At 39.9% G+C, this 15444-nt stretch overlaps 1 protein-coding gene across 4 annotated transcripts in view; it reads left to right on the top strand.

Annotated features, from left to right (window-relative positions):
- The window catches only part of SH3KBP1 (SH3 domain containing kinase binding protein 1), a 211550-nt gene that overhangs the window by 177664 nt on the left and 18442 nt on the right, over positions 1-15444 (top strand). For all 4 annotated transcript variants that reach the window (XM_030960512.1, XM_030960520.1, XM_030960536.1 and 1 more), the window contains 4 exons: positions 2605-2656; positions 6433-6513; positions 8933-9095; positions 13889-13974. In XM_030960512.1, the coding sequence (XP_030816372.1) occupies positions 2605-2656; positions 6433-6513; positions 8933-9095; positions 13889-13974 (382 nt within the window). The remainder of the gene's footprint in view (positions 1-2604; positions 2657-6432; positions 6514-8932; positions 9096-13888; positions 13975-15444) is intronic.

Raw genomic sequence — 15444 nt, forward strand, 5'->3', positions numbered from 1 at the left:
CAGTGCTAAAAGGGAAGGAGATAAATACTTTACCAGTGATTTTGTCAGGTATTTTCTGATGTGATCCAGAAACCTTGGATTCCATCCCATGATCTGAAAGTATTTGTTGCAGCAGTTCTTCTGTCTGTTCAACAAAAGCTTGGGATCTCTTCCCATCTCCTTGTCCAGTCCCCAATTTTCCAAGCCTGACTCTTTTGCACACATGCCTATTTGTTCCAGGTTTTTTCTATTCACTGCCTAGCCCCAATCTCCACCTCTCAGGTGGTCTCCATTACAGGATTTTCCCCTGAGCTCACTACCTGAGTCCAAATCACCATCTGGACTTACTTTCTGTCCTTACACCAAATTTCTTTATGCAGCTTTTTTTCCTCTCCCCTTTTACTCTTTGTTCCTGCTCTGTAGCTCTGTTCTCTTCTTGTCCAATCACTCCTGGTTTCCTTTCTGTAAATTCTGTCTCCATCACCTTCTCAGTTATCTCATCCAGCCACAGACCCTTGTAAATCCTTCTCGCTCCTCCATGTTCCCCTAAGGAGTCATTTAAGGCTCCTTCACACTACACCCTTTCTGACCTTGGCCTGTCCTTTTGAAACAATCTATTTCCTTCTTCAGCTTTCAGTTAAAGCCACTTTGTCAAATGAACCACAAGACCCTTTCTCCTTTGTGTCTCTCTATATAAGTGCTTTGGTTTTAATCAGGAGTGACCGTAGTGAATCTGTCACTTGTCCATCTGCACTTGTTGTATTTTGGAAGACAACTCAGGGGACATAGAGCCTTTACAGGAGAGCTAAGCCAAAAGATGTGCTAAAGGAGTGCATCTCTTGTATTCCAGCTGCTGATATATGGTCAGTCAATGGGATCAGTCCACAATAAAACCCCAAATGCCTGTACTGTACTGTTGAGTCCTCAGCATCAACTATTTCCCCCTGCAGCCATTATCAACAGAACCCCTAATGCCTATCACAGGACATTCATTGTCTCTGTCTCATTTCCTTTCCAAATTTTTCTTCACTTTTCTGCATTTAAACCTTAAACCACATTGCCCAAATTCTTGTAGAAGTGTCTCTGAGAGTGTAAGGGACTCTGTTTGTGGGCAGTGGCCCATGGCAGCCAGGCTTTACAGGATCATTCTGATCTCCTACATTCTTGGCCACAGCTTTCTCAGGTTGGTGATAGGAGGTGATCTGGTCAGGGTAAGATGGTAGGAGAAACTTGAAGGTTGCTGGATGACAACTTTGAGATTCAGGATGTTAGGCTTACCTTGTCTGGGCTGAAATTTTATTTTCTCCAGAGATGAATACATTTGCTAGATTTGAAAGAGATCTCTTGGGAAGGTATGTGGCAAGCACTCAGCCTTCACAGCAAATCTGCTCTTTTTCAACACTCAGACCAAGATCTGAGCGCTCTTGGGCAGACACTGAACTAATTACTGCAAGTGAAAAAAGCAATTGATCTTTCTCAAAAGGTTTGGCAGATAGATAGAAAATGATTGGGGGGAGGGAAGGGATCAATAAGGGTTTGAGAGAAAATACTAGCCTTAATGGCTGATTGAAGTTTGGCAAAGCTGTGCATATCTGGAAAAATCATTTCATTTCACATTTGTTCCACAAGACAATATACATTGCTACATAGCCAGAAATGTAGTGAAAGTGATTGTGATCAATCTGTAGCAAAGGAAATAAAGTCCTTCTCAGAAAAAAAAAAGAATGAACATATGGGAGAAAATGGGGTTTTTTTCCCTTAGAATTTCTTTACAATAATCTTGACATTTGTTGGGGTTTTTTCAAAGTGAGAGATAAAGTATGTTATTTGATCTAGCATGATGCTCCATTTGGTTCTGTACTCATTCCAAGATACATGTGGTGACTGCCAGTGTGCTGTGCATGCATTCACACACATCAGCACGGAGGAAAAGACATCAGTCCCCCAGCCTCAGGTGAAAAGAAATTGTTCAGCCACTGCCAGAACCATTGGTGGTCATGTTTCTCAGTCTTACCATTACAGATCTATAAGGAAAATCGTCATAACAGAGAAGGTGAAAGTATTAAAAGGACAGATTAGTCAGAATAATTAGTTTCATTTCACCAAACATCTAAAATTCTGATCTTTCACAACTGGAACTCTAAATTTTTCCTAGTAAGTGAAGAAAGAGTAACCTTTGTTGTAATTCCTGAGTTCTTAATTTTTGCCTCATTTATGGGTCTGAAAATACCTCAGGTTTTGCCACACATATCTTGGAGTTTCTTTGTGTTTGCTTTTTTTTTCCAAAATGGGTAAATATTTACAAGGTTAAATTTTAAAGAAATAGACTTCTTCATTAGATCAAAGGTCATGTATTCCTCCAGTCTTAAGGTACATAAAATGAACTTTTTTAATGCCTCAGCAGGACATTTCAATTGGAAATATAAAAATGATATTTTATTTTTCAATTTTCTTTCTTCAAATTCATTTCAATGAAGTTATTTCAGGAGAAATGTGTGACAGATCTGTAGTCTCATGACTTGTAATTATTAATGTTAAGCACTTTATGATCAACTCCAACCTCTGTATGAATGAGATTTACAGGCCTTTTGAAGCAACCTGTTTTCTTCTGTTATTAAATTTTAGAGACCGAAGAAACCACCACCTCCATCAGCTCCTGTCATCAAACAAGGATCAGGTAAAGTGCAGTTGAATTTTTACAGCACATGTCAGTGAGCACATCTCAATCTAAATTAAGTGTATTCAAATCTGTATAGAATTCATCTGTGTCAAAATTGACAAGCAGATGTCTAGACAACAACTAATAAATCACAGTGAACTAATAAATTACTGAAAGACTGTGGTGGGCTTTAAATGTATTGCAGTCAACCATCTATTCCATTTCAAAATGACCTGGTTTGCCCCTTAATCATGTTAAATCTGAGAAAGTGTGATACTTCAGTGTTTCAAATTGTTTTGGTTTTGCTCCCTGACTGGAGTTGATTGTGTGCCTGTCCTTCAGTACAGACACAGTATGTGGAGTCTGATAATACCTGCAGGAGGAAACTGCATTCACTACAGATCTGATTTATTCTAGGGACACAAAGTTTTTAGAATATCTATAAAATAGTGTCATGCAGTGGCCTCCTCTGAGCTGCAATCTAAGTTTTGCAGATCTGCAGGAATGCTGCATCTGGCTGGCTGCTACAGGATTTAGGCCATAGATTCTTGGTTTTCAATACTTTTATAGCCCTAAGTGTAAAACTAAAAATAATTTTCCTGAATGGTTATGTAGATAAAGGTGTTGAAAAAGTATTAAGGGGCTGGGTTTGTTTTCCAAACAGAGGGGTGCTAGCAAAACTGATTTTGTGATCTGTTATTCTGAATTGTGTGTGGTTACTGAGAGCTGAACATACTTCTGTTTGTAATTTTAAAAGGACTTCTTCATACTAATTTTCAAAAGTGCCTTCATGATTTATTTTTATCATGAAACTTAGAGACAGTTAAAGAATCTACACACTTGACAGACCTCAGAAACCAAATTCCAGTTCCATTCATGTAAAAATACAAATCACAAGGCAGGGGATGCTGTCAGAGTTTTCATTTGTATTGCAGTTGTGGAAACATAACTGTGGCTGGAATTCTTTAATCCTTTAAGTCCAGTCGGTTTGTAAAAACTCTGCAGCAGCACTACTGCTTCCTCCACTGCAGGCACACATTAAAAACCAAAACAAATGTGTCCAATCTTCAGATAGTTTTCTTGTTCCTTTGATATGTTCCAGCTTTTTGTGCTCTAAAAAGTAAATTTTCCTCTCCTACAGACTTTAGCTGTTAGTAGAAATACCAAGATACAATTTGGTGTGAATTAATACGCTATCATTTAACTGGTTTGAATTTGTCATGCAGTTCTTTGACTACAGAATCATGACCATAAATATTTGTGTTGTTTATTGACATCCCCGGTTTGTTCTTCATTCTGTCTTGAGACTCAAGGAAATATAAATTTGATTTTAAATCAGTAATAGTGTCCAGAGAGAGCAGTATGACTTTGCCATCTAGTGGTGGTTGTATAACAACGATGTCTTAGTGACCACTGATGTTAAATCCTGACATGTTTTGTAAAAACTCTATAAAACTTCATATTTATTTCAATTTATACTGCTATAATTAGAGAATAACACTTTTAATATGTACCTGCTTGCATACAATGCTTTACTGTGTCACCATAACATTTTTCCTTCTGAATGAAATGTGCTCATTTTCAGAAGGAAAAATGGTTGTAAAAAGGATGCAGACAATCTGATTAAGGCCTCCTTAAGTCTAAACCAAAGCCAGGACTATTGCAGTTTTTTTCATTTCATACTCATTCTTTGACAACTCCTGGCTGATCAGGCACAAGAGTTTCTTCTGATACATATCTAGAGCTGAAAATCATCCTATGTTTATTAGGATTAATCATCCTGACATCCTCTACTTTGTCAAATTATTTCTTCCCTGAGATTATACTGTATTTTACCACATCTCCACATCAGGTCTTACTGTTAATAGAAGGTAACAACTTCAATAATGCTTCTGCATATTTGACCAGCCACAGTGTGATGAATAAATTTAAAACTGTCAGTTACAGCCTAAATAATTAAATGTCACCATCTTCTGATGCAGAGCATAAAATCAAAGCAAAGAATTAGAACTTGTCTTTGTAGTACAAGTGGCATATGTGTAAAGAGGTGTCTGTATTTATAATAGAGATAGAAATTTATAATGTCTACAGCAGTAAACAGCCAGAGACATCTGTGCTGCACTTTACAAAGCAAGTGAAAACTAGAGAGCCAAATTTAGGGGCACAAGTTCCTTAATGAACTAGTCATTGAAAAGCATTGGCATTTCACTGGGTAGCTGGGGTAAGCAGCATAACTGTGTCCAGACTGAAGGGTGGCAATACTCTGGAGTTCTTCTGGGAGCTGATACAGAGCTTCCCAAAGCTTCCTTGAAGGTGACTGTCACCTGGGAGCTAAGGCAGGACCATGGTGCCTGCCTGGGTGTTGATAAATTTGGGGGTCACAATCCAAGCAGGAAGAACAACTGAGTCTGGGAGCTCCTCAGTGGCTTCTCATTGTTCTAGACTTGGCCTGAAAATGTCCCCCTGTGTGTTAATGATGACTCTTAATCATACTGTAATTAGGTACAGACTTATGTGTCTTTCTTTTTGAACACATTAGTGTGTGCAAGATTATCAATACATTGACTTGTGCTTTGCATAACTTGAGTCTTGAAAGGCTTTAATTGCTTTGGAGCAACAGCTTCTCCTGTCAAGAGTGAAGTCTTTTTCATAGAATCATTTCTGTTGGAAAAGACCCTTAATATTACCAAATCCAACCATAAATGAGAATTTAGTATTATTTATTGACATGGTATGTGGTACTATTGCCTGTTCAACAGCACACTTGGGTAAAGAAACAATGGCTGGTGATCACCACTGATGACTACTGATTTCTAGGAACCAGCTGCAGCAGGGAGTTCCAACAGCACATTCAGAAAATGTAAATGCACTGGAGTACTGCATATAATAGAATAGACTGAAACAAAAAATTGCCTTGTGCTCCTTGCCCTGCCTTCTCTGCTTTTCTTGGATTTCATCTACTGTAATTTTTATTGAAATGCTAATAGTATTACCTAAAGCAATTTTCAACACAACTAAGTTGAAATGGCATTAGCACCTAGTGGTTAGCCAATGTAGCAAAGCCAATATCCAATAAAGTGTTTGTTATAACGTGGGGATTAGAAGATTTTTATCTTGCATGTGCCAGGAAATTTTTGCAAAATCTTCCCGTTGTTGGTGCCACAAGTTCTCATATTTCTTGAAGCAACAGAATGTCAGGGCCTCCAGTACAGAGGCAGGAGAAGCCAGGGGCTTACACCTCCAGGCCAAAAGCTGTCAATTAAAATAGTCATGCAAAATGCTGCCAGCACTGCTCTTCTCCTCCTTCTAATATGTGGAAGTGAACAGCTACTAGTAGTGGAGAAAAGGGGAGGGATGTGTTAATTTAATGTAAAATAATCTCCGTATATTCAGCTCCATCACACATTCTATTGACATTGCTCAATTAATTGATTTATTCCTAATGTTTCTGCACACTGTTGAGTTGCTCTTCATTTATGTCTGTGATGATAAAGGATTTGTCCACATTTTTAAAACTGCAGTTATATTTTTTCTTTCCCATAGAATAGTCAGAGAGTGTCTATTCTTTGGGATTGCACACTTTGGAAACTGTGAACTTAATTATGAAGACATAAATATCCAATTGCTTTTTTGTCATTATGGTACAGGCGAATATTTTATATAAATTTATGTTCAGTTTTTGCAAGACGTTTTCAAATTGGGGAATATAAAAACCCTAAGAAATTGCAGAATTAAATCTTATGTTACTGTTTCATTGGCTTGGTCAGAATTCCAAGTTTTTCTGTCTTTGGCAGGGACCACAGATCGAAAGCTTGAAATCAAGAAGATACCACCCGAAAGGCCAGAATGTCTTCCTAATCGAACAGAAGAAAAAGGTATGAAATGTGCTTTCCTGCCTGTTCTCCTGCAGAGTGATGAGGGAATAGAACCAGCGCACATCCTCATTTCCCACTCTCTGTTTCCATTAAGTGTATTGTTTGGATGTTTGTTTTCCACTCTGATAGACTGTGATGATAGGCATTTTGGAAAGGCTCTTGTTGTCGCTTATGGACTGAATTCAGGGTTTTTGATTGTACTCATCCAGAGCTGTTGAGTACGTGCAGCCACAACTGAAGCCCAGGGGAGATCTGCTCTCAATACATGAAATGCTGTATAGAGCCCAGTGCTCTGTAAAACCCAGGTGCTCGATCAAGTAAAATACCCCAGATTAGTGTGTACTTTTTTCTTAACATCTGTCTTCTTTGGTTCTGTAGTTGAAAGCTGGGTTGGTGGTTTTCCTGCATCACAAAGGGATTTTGTGGAGATATAGTCATTAATGCTTATGAATCACCCCATTATCATAGCCACAAAAGTCACAGGCAAGGCAGTGAAGAAACGAAAAAATCCTTCAAAGCCATGTTTGAACATTGCGAGAAATGGGGCACAGTACCACACAGAGCAGGGACAAGCAAATTAAGCCTTTAATGGTTTCATTGAGTTCATTGTGAATGGTGAATAGTCTCAGAAAAATAGTTACATCTATTCTCTAATTGAAAATGGTGCCAAGTTTCATATGTTAAGTGGACTATTAGATTGTAAGAACAAGTTTGTTTATGGGATTTTTAAATGTCTAAGTATTTGAACTTTGCAGCCTTTTAAAAGGTACGTGTATGTACATGACTAAATGCAGTTATAATTTAGTGACAGAACCTTCAGACTTTGTACCAAGATCTGTTTCTGGATATACATCTTAGCAATCTGACAAGTGTTTTAGCTGTTTCCTCTACTCTACACAGGTTTACTTTTGGTTATGTGTGCTGCTTCTTGTGGTTATCTTAGCAATAAAACCCTTTGCTTGCCATTATAAAATTTAAAAAGCCAACTGCTAAAACAGAAAGAAAAGGAAATTTAAATATGTTTCTCTCCTGGGCTATAAATATCTGTAACTTTTCTAAACATTGAAAAGAGGCTGTAAGAGTAGTGCCTACATTTCAGGATTACCAGGGAGTAGCAGGAATGTCTCATGTGGTGTGACAGCAGGCGTGGCACAGGAACATCCTTTGAGCTGTGTGTTGGCACACTGCCCAGCCTGTCCCTCATACAATTCAGATTCTTGGACACTGACGCAGTAGAAATTGTCATAGGATTAAGTGTGTAAAAATTACGCAGTGTGCTGGAAAAGCTTCAGTGTTAGTGAGGACCCAATGACTGCATCTGTTCAAAGCATACTGCCCATGAACAATAGTTGCTAGCTGGACTATTCCAAACCTAATGTGACTTGTGTTTCAGGGCATTTATTCCATGATCCTCTCATTAATGGCTTCTCTTAAAGAACCCATTAAGCAATATCCTGCAACACTCCCAGTACCTCTTAGATGTATACAGAGGTGTAACATTCACAGCATATCATAGGCAGCATTGTCAAGGGAAGTGGGGTATTGAAATAGTAGTATATAAAGAGTAGAACTTTAGTTCCTTGGAGAGTTCTGTCCTTTCTTTAGGAAAAATCAGCTCTTCTCGGCTGTGGCAAACATGCTTACATGTTTGTTTTGTATTAGGAATTTAGAGCACATTATTTAGAAGAGTTATTAATGTGTATTCTACTTTATACATGCTCAGGCGCTGCATATTTGGCATTGGGTATTAGCAAGGTGGCACTCCCTAACTGTGCCTAATCCATTCTGCAAATGATCTAAGTTTTCATCAGCAAACTGAAAACTTCAGCATATAAGTCTGTGCTTAAAACCTAAATAATAGGTCTGATTTTTCTGAGGGGTTTACATCCTGCTAGACATTGTTACATTTTCTGCTTGTATTTTATTTTGACTTAACTGTAGTTCACTTGAAACATGCTTTTTCCCCTCCCAAAAATCGTATTTCTCTGTTTGTCCAAGAGATGTTAAGAATATCCAGCACAATTATTTTTGTGAACTTGTAAATTACTATTGTTTCATATTAAAATTTAATATGAGTTGTGCTTGTGGGAAGTTGTACCATATGGTATGTAATTTCTTGCCATTCTTGTACTTTACAGTCAGCAACCAGTAAGTTACTAAAAAAAAAATAGTATTCCCATCAAGATGCTGCACACATGTTTTGGCTGAGGAGTTCCAGGCAGAACAGCCAGGCAGGTTGAGCAACTGATTTGTGGCAAATATATCAATAAAGAATGATTTAGAACAGAAATGGAAAGTTTTTTTTGTATACAGTCTATCTACAGTTGAAGATTTCTTCTTTGGATGTAGACTTGTGAGTGCAAATGAATTCCACTTAATAATATCCCTGTTCTTTTTTCTGGAAATGATTGATTTAAAGAAAGATCAGAGAGAGAGCAAAAACAGTTAGACTTGCAGAAGCCTTCAGTTCCTGCTATACCTCCGAAGAAACCTCGGCCCCCCAAAGCCAACGCTGTGAGCCGACCTGGCACCTTGCCCCCGAGACGACCAGAAAGACCAGTTGTGCCTGTGACTCATGCAAGGTATTGCTTTTCATCTGTCCAATGCTTTTGGGATTAGTGGAAAAAACACTCATTTAAAGAATTTACGTCTTGCATTTTATGTCCCAATTTATTTCACAGTAAGCTGTATTTAAAGAACAACAAGAAAAAAGAAAATCGTTATAGTCATCTGGCTGAATCATAACTGTCTTCTCAATAACAGCAGTCTTACACTGTTCATGACTAGTTCATTTCTACTGATGAAATTCTACTGTTGCTGCAACAGTGCAGAATGTGTGGGAAATACCTGCATCAGAATGTTACTCTGATCTTGACTTTCTTAGTTTACCTCAAATTATTGCAGCTTAGCTTGGGCACTAAGTCAGTGCAAAAGCCTGTATTGTGCTGAGGAATAGCATTAGGCAATGCACATTTCAAATACTGTCAGCCTGGTTTCAGTCTGCTTTCTTTGATCATTTTAGATCAAACTTGAGCAAAATACACATCTTCAATGCTCTTTTAGCTGGTGCCACTGCAGAATAGTGCTGTCAAGTACTTATTCTCTAATGTTGGTTGTCACTCTGCAGTTACAGAATGCATTTTATCAGAGATGGTTACAGTCTTTGTGGAGCACCAAGAAATTGGACTTGCCAACACAAGTCCATTTATTCTCTGCTAGAGGAAAGGTTGCAGAAACTAAAGGCCTCACTGTAGTCCTAAGCAAGTCTAGGTGGCTACCTTTTAGTCATCAGCAATTGGGTTGTGCACTGTAGATTTCCTTTATGCATAGTGAATAGAGTTAGATGAAAACCAGAATAAAACAGTTGCCTAAAATGGGCAAGCTGTGCATCTTGCAGAAAAACTAGAATATAGGCATGAAAATATTTTTACTATTGTACTGTTAGGAAAATTACCTCTATTGAACTACTGGAGTTCAAGTAATAATAGTAATGGTGAATTAAATACGAGAATAGAGTATAGGTCAGAGTGAAATGCTAGACATTGATTCCCTTCATACCTCCACATATGGTTAAATAAAAAATTGCTCTTAATGAGAATCTGGGGCAAATGAAAAGAAAAAAAGGCAACTGCCTTGGGCTCCCAGTTTCATCTTACTGAAATGCTTTGGTTGTACATCCCTGAGAACTTACTCTTCTATCCAGGTGCTCCTGCCATAGCTTCTTTTGGAGTTGGTTTTGAACATGCTTGCCCAGTTGCTCCAAAATACAGTCCATACCTGCTGATCACCTGGGCATACTTGGAAATACAAATATTTTCTACAGTCTTCTGATTTAGCTATGTGATGTCTTGGAAAGACCAATACATACCCTAGTGTTCAGTTCACTGGTGAGGCATGCAATGGAGTAACTATTCTTTTGTTCTATCCTTTGCTTGAAATATTTTAAACATGCTATAAATTTTTAGCAATTTTTAGAATTTTGGAAGGTTATTTTGCTGCTCTTGTGGTTTCCTTTTTTTTTTCTAATTACAAAATTGTATGAGGTAACCACATATTTTTAAAGATATTTCAATTTTCATGTTATCAAAGGCAAAAGGCACACCTAAACAGCAACCTTTTTATGTTCTTAATGGTCCAAACTTTGCTATGTCTAGCACAGAAAAAATGGAAAATACTTTTAATTACTTGGATAATTAAGAAATATGAAACTTCAAGTGGAAGCAGTTACTTCAATAAAGGTGTTTTGTTTTTAAATCCATTCAGTTTAATAAGATAGTAATTATTTTAAGACCTACTGGTATCCATTTCCATAATCAAAAAAACCTAAAGCAATTAGAATAAATATTGAATCAGCAGAACTTTTGCTGACCTGTTGTGGTTTAACCCTGGTGGGCAGCGAGCCCCATGCAGACACTCGCTCACTCTCCCACAGTGGGATGGGGGTGAGAATCAGAAAGGAAAAAGTAAAAAACTTGTGGGTGGAGACAAAGACAGTAAAACAGGAAAAGCAAATTATGTGTGTGCAAGCAAAGCAAAGAATGTTGCTACTTCCCATGGGCAGGCAGGTGTTCTGCTGTCTCCTAGAAATTTGGGCTTCATCATCTGCAGCGGTGACTTGGGAAGACAAATGCCGTAACTCCAAACATCCCTCAGCTCCACATGCTGAGTATGGCACCCTGTGGTGTGGGACATCAGCTGGGGTCAGCTGTGTCCCCACTCAAATCCTTGTCCCCCCCACCCTCCTCTCTGGTGGGATGACAGGAGAAGCAGAAAAGGCCTTGACTCTGCAAGCACAGCTCAGTAACAATGAAAACACCCTTCTGTTATCCACACTGTTTTCAGCATAAAGCCAAAACATTTCAGCATAAAGCCATGCAAGCTGCTATAAAGAAAATTTACTATATCCCAGCCAAAACCAGTACATGATCCTGAGGGGAAAATTGCTGTAGTTACAAAGTGGGTCCTGTGCAATTTCCATGGCAGCTGCTAAGCCAAAGAGGGTTTTCTTCTGTCCTAAGTGGCTTGCATCTTATGCATCTCACTGACTTTTTGTAGTGATGATTGTTTTTCCATTTAAATATAATCCTCCTTCACTGGAGGGAGAGTAGGGCTTCAAGGGCAATAGGACAGATAAAAAACATGTGGGACAGTGAATAGCTGTCAGTTTGTTCCAAAGGCTTCCCGCTTACTTAGACATACCATGATTGATAGATACGATATATAGACATACAATTCATAGATAAGTCAATTCTCTGGAGTAGGCAAGCCATAAACACCTATAGAAGGTGCATCTTTACAATCAGTTTAAACCAGTCCATGTCCATGCCACTGCTAACAGGGTTCCTTGTGCTGGCACCCCATTCCCACAGCCTCCCTTATGTTTAGCACCAGCATTTGTGCAGCTGCACAGCCATATGGGTCAGGGAGTTGCTCCAGATGGCAATTAATCAGTTTGCAGTGGGACTTCTATTAGTGTGGGGTTTGTCTCAGGCTGATCATCTGTCTGGTCAAGCTGACAGCCTGTCTGTATGGGCACAAGCAGAGAGGGACACTGTGAATGAGAAGGGAGGGCTCCGCTCCTTTCACAACACTGTGGATGCAGAGTGCCATAATGAGCCTGTTGATTCTTCTGACAACAGGATTGGGGTTTTTTTTTGTGGGGCTGTTGCCATATATCTTAGTATCTTTTGTAGGCAAATGGTAAATGTTGTGACTTTCAGCCCTAAATCGTGTCATTCTAAGAATCCCTCCAAAGCCATACTCACACATTTCCCAGAGTGCTTCCAACTCACATTGTGCTCTCAGATTGCTGGGAAGTGTATGTGTGCAAAACAGAGTATGCAGTCAGATGCTCGTTGCTCTGTCAGCCAAGAAACTATGTTGCTTCTTATAGGCTTACAAATATATAAGCAATATAAGAAAAAGTTAAAGACTAAAAAATAGGAAAACTTATTGTTCCCGTAGATCACTTGGAAATATCCTTATTTATCATCCTGCCAATTAATACATTTTTCTATGCATGTGTTAAATTTGTTCTGTGTCCTCCCTGGTGCAGACTGCCTGCCATATTGAGAGCTGTGGAGGACTAGTTTGTTATTAATCTGATTGTCTATTTTTTTTGTTTGCTGGTCACCCTATTACAGGGTTTAATGGGATATATATTCATTTAATCTATGACCTCCTCTGGGTTTTAATAAAAATTTTCAGCTCTTTATCACAGCCTCCCTGAAGTCTGAAATGGGGTTTCCGGCCACTTTGTGTTTAGCTTATAAGCTGCTGCCATGAGCTGAGGTTCAGGCCATCTGTCATCAGCTTATGGTGTCAAAAGCAGAGACCAATGAAAAAATCAACAAGATTTGTGAGCTCATTACGTATTTTTCTGTCAATAGCTAATTATTGCAATGTATAGTACACATCTGCCTGGGTTGTTTCAGGGCAGATCTATGTCCTTATCCCTAAGTTTGGTACCTTACATGCATCATAATTTTTATAGTATTACACTGGGAATAGTCATTGTGGAAAAACTACTGTATTTGTCAAGTGACCTGATAGTGATGGCAAGTACAATGTATTGCATTAACTGAACAGTTGTTGTCACAGTAAATATCAGAGATTTGAGTGACTGTGCAATACTGAGTTACCCACTTACCACTGTTGGTTTTTTATATTGTTTCGATTGGTAAATTATTTTAGTAAACTTAAGTACTTGTGGGATAGAATGTTCTCCAAAGCAGGGATAATTTTGTTGCTTTTGTTTGATCTCCTGTTTGATTTTAAAATAGCTCCTCTGTGTAAAGTATCATAGCTCCTGATGCATTACTATTCGAAAGACATTTCTGACAAATTAGGTGATCATTGTTCTTTGGACTGTGGAAACAGTATTCATAGTCTAGTCTCATAAGAAAAGTGCAAAAACACGGTGGAGGAGTTGCATTTATAAGTGAATACTCAGAACTGCTGAAAGGCACAATGCTAGCTTGAGGTTCCCTCAATTTCTGCAGCATTCCAGGTAGTCCAGTGCTGTAGTCTGTGCAAGCCAATTAATTAAAAAACTACAAAGAAGATGTTGAATAATGTCCCCTTGCCCTTAGATTTCCTTCGTGTTGAGATGCTGTGAACATCTGAAGAATTATTTCGGACACTAGGGTGTCTAAAAGAGGCTTTTTTGACAGGTGTTAAGGAGAAATGGGATAAGGTTAATCCGGACAGCATGTCGACTTGCTGGAGATTGCTCTCGCTGACATTGCTGTCACACTGGTGCTGCAAAGGAAGAATACTTTGCTCTCTCATTATTAATTGCAAGTTAGCTACCAATTTACTGCAACCCACACAAAATTTCCCAATAAAACATCTCCTCTTCTTGATCCAAATGCAGGAGTGATAGTCCAAAAGTGGAATTAGTGGGCAGTACAGTATCCGGCACTCTAGAGAAAGACTCCTCTGAAAGAAGCAATGACATCGGTAAGTTATAAACTGCTTTCTACAGTTTGTCTAAGAAATTTATGGTGCAAGTTTCTGCTTTTTAATGACTTTTGTATGATTCAAGAGGCAGATTGAGGATTTGGCAATGAATGTGAGTGCTTTTATATGAAATTTTAAAAGATTGCAGGATTAAAGGATCATTTCTACGTTACTTAAAATAGTTTTGTTGGGGTTTTCTATTTTTAAAAAAATTAAAACAAATGTGGAATAATGAGCTATTTTGAATAGGAAGGCTCTTGTTCTTTTTGTTTGAAACTCTGAAACAAGTGAGAAGGCCAACAATAACAAGGCATACTTGTTTAACTGATGCAATAGTGCTGCCACGGTTTTAATACTGCAAAAGATTGTGGGTTTGATACAGTTAGTAATCTTTATACTGTCCAATACAAAGAAACAGAAACCCAGTTCAGGTCAATTTGACTAAATTTTACTGCATACACTATTAAAAGCAGTCTAAATGTCTGTTGTAAACAACTTGTGTTCCTGACCTATGAACCATTTAATCAGGAAGTCACCTGAAAGGAGCAACAACAGGTTATTTTTTGGTCTTCTCTCACCCTCCTTCCTCCTCAAGCTGGCAAAGCAGGAGCGGTGGTGTTTGCTGGGTAGGTGCTGCAGAGCTGGCCCTGGGTGAGCAGGGTGCAGTGAGCTCTGTCCTGGGGCAGTGAGCACGAGCCCCAGAGCCATCTCCTGCAGTGAGCTCTGTCCTGGGGCAGTGGGCACGAGCCCCAGAGCCATCTCCTGCAGTGAGCTCTGTCCTGGGGCAGTGAGCACGAGCCCCAGAGCCATCTCCTGCAGTGAGCTGTGTCCCAGGGCAGTGGGCACGAGCCCCAGAGCCATCTCCTGCAGTGAGCTGTGTCCCAGGGCAGTGGGCACGAGCCCCAGAGCCATCTCCTGCAGTGAGCTGTGTCCTGGGGCAGTGAGCACGAGCCCCAGAGCCATCTCCTGCAGTGAGCTGTGTCCTGGGGCAGTGGGCACGAGCCCCAGAGCCATCTCCTGCAGTGAGCTGTGTCCTGGGGCAGTGGGCACGAGCCCCAGAGCCATCTCCTGCAGTGAGCTGTGTCCTGGGGCAGTGGGCACGAGCCCCAGAGCCATCTCCTGCAGTGAGCTGTGTCCTGGGGCAGTGGGCACGAGCCCCAGAGCCATCTCCTGCAGTGAGCTGTGTCCCAGGGCAGTGGGCACGAGCCCCAGAGCCATCTCCTGCAGTAAGCTGTGTCCTGGGGCAGTGGGCACGAGCCCCAGAGCCATCTCCTGCAGTGAGCTGTGTCCTGGGGCAGTGGGCACGAGCCCCAGAGCCATCTCCTGCAGTAAGCTGTGTCCCGGGGCAGTGGGCACGAGCCCCAGAGCCATCTCCTGCCCTGCTCAGAAAGCTCAGCAGCTGCTGCCGTCGCTCTCGGCGCTCGCTCACAGCTGTGCCCGCACAGACCCGTGTTTGTCTCAGGCAGAGCC

This window comes from Camarhynchus parvulus, chromosome 1 (assembly GCF_901933205.1).
Source record: "Camarhynchus parvulus chromosome 1, STF_HiC, whole genome shotgun sequence".
In the NCBI taxonomy this organism is placed as follows: Eukaryota; Metazoa; Chordata; class Aves; order Passeriformes; family Thraupidae; genus Camarhynchus; species Camarhynchus parvulus.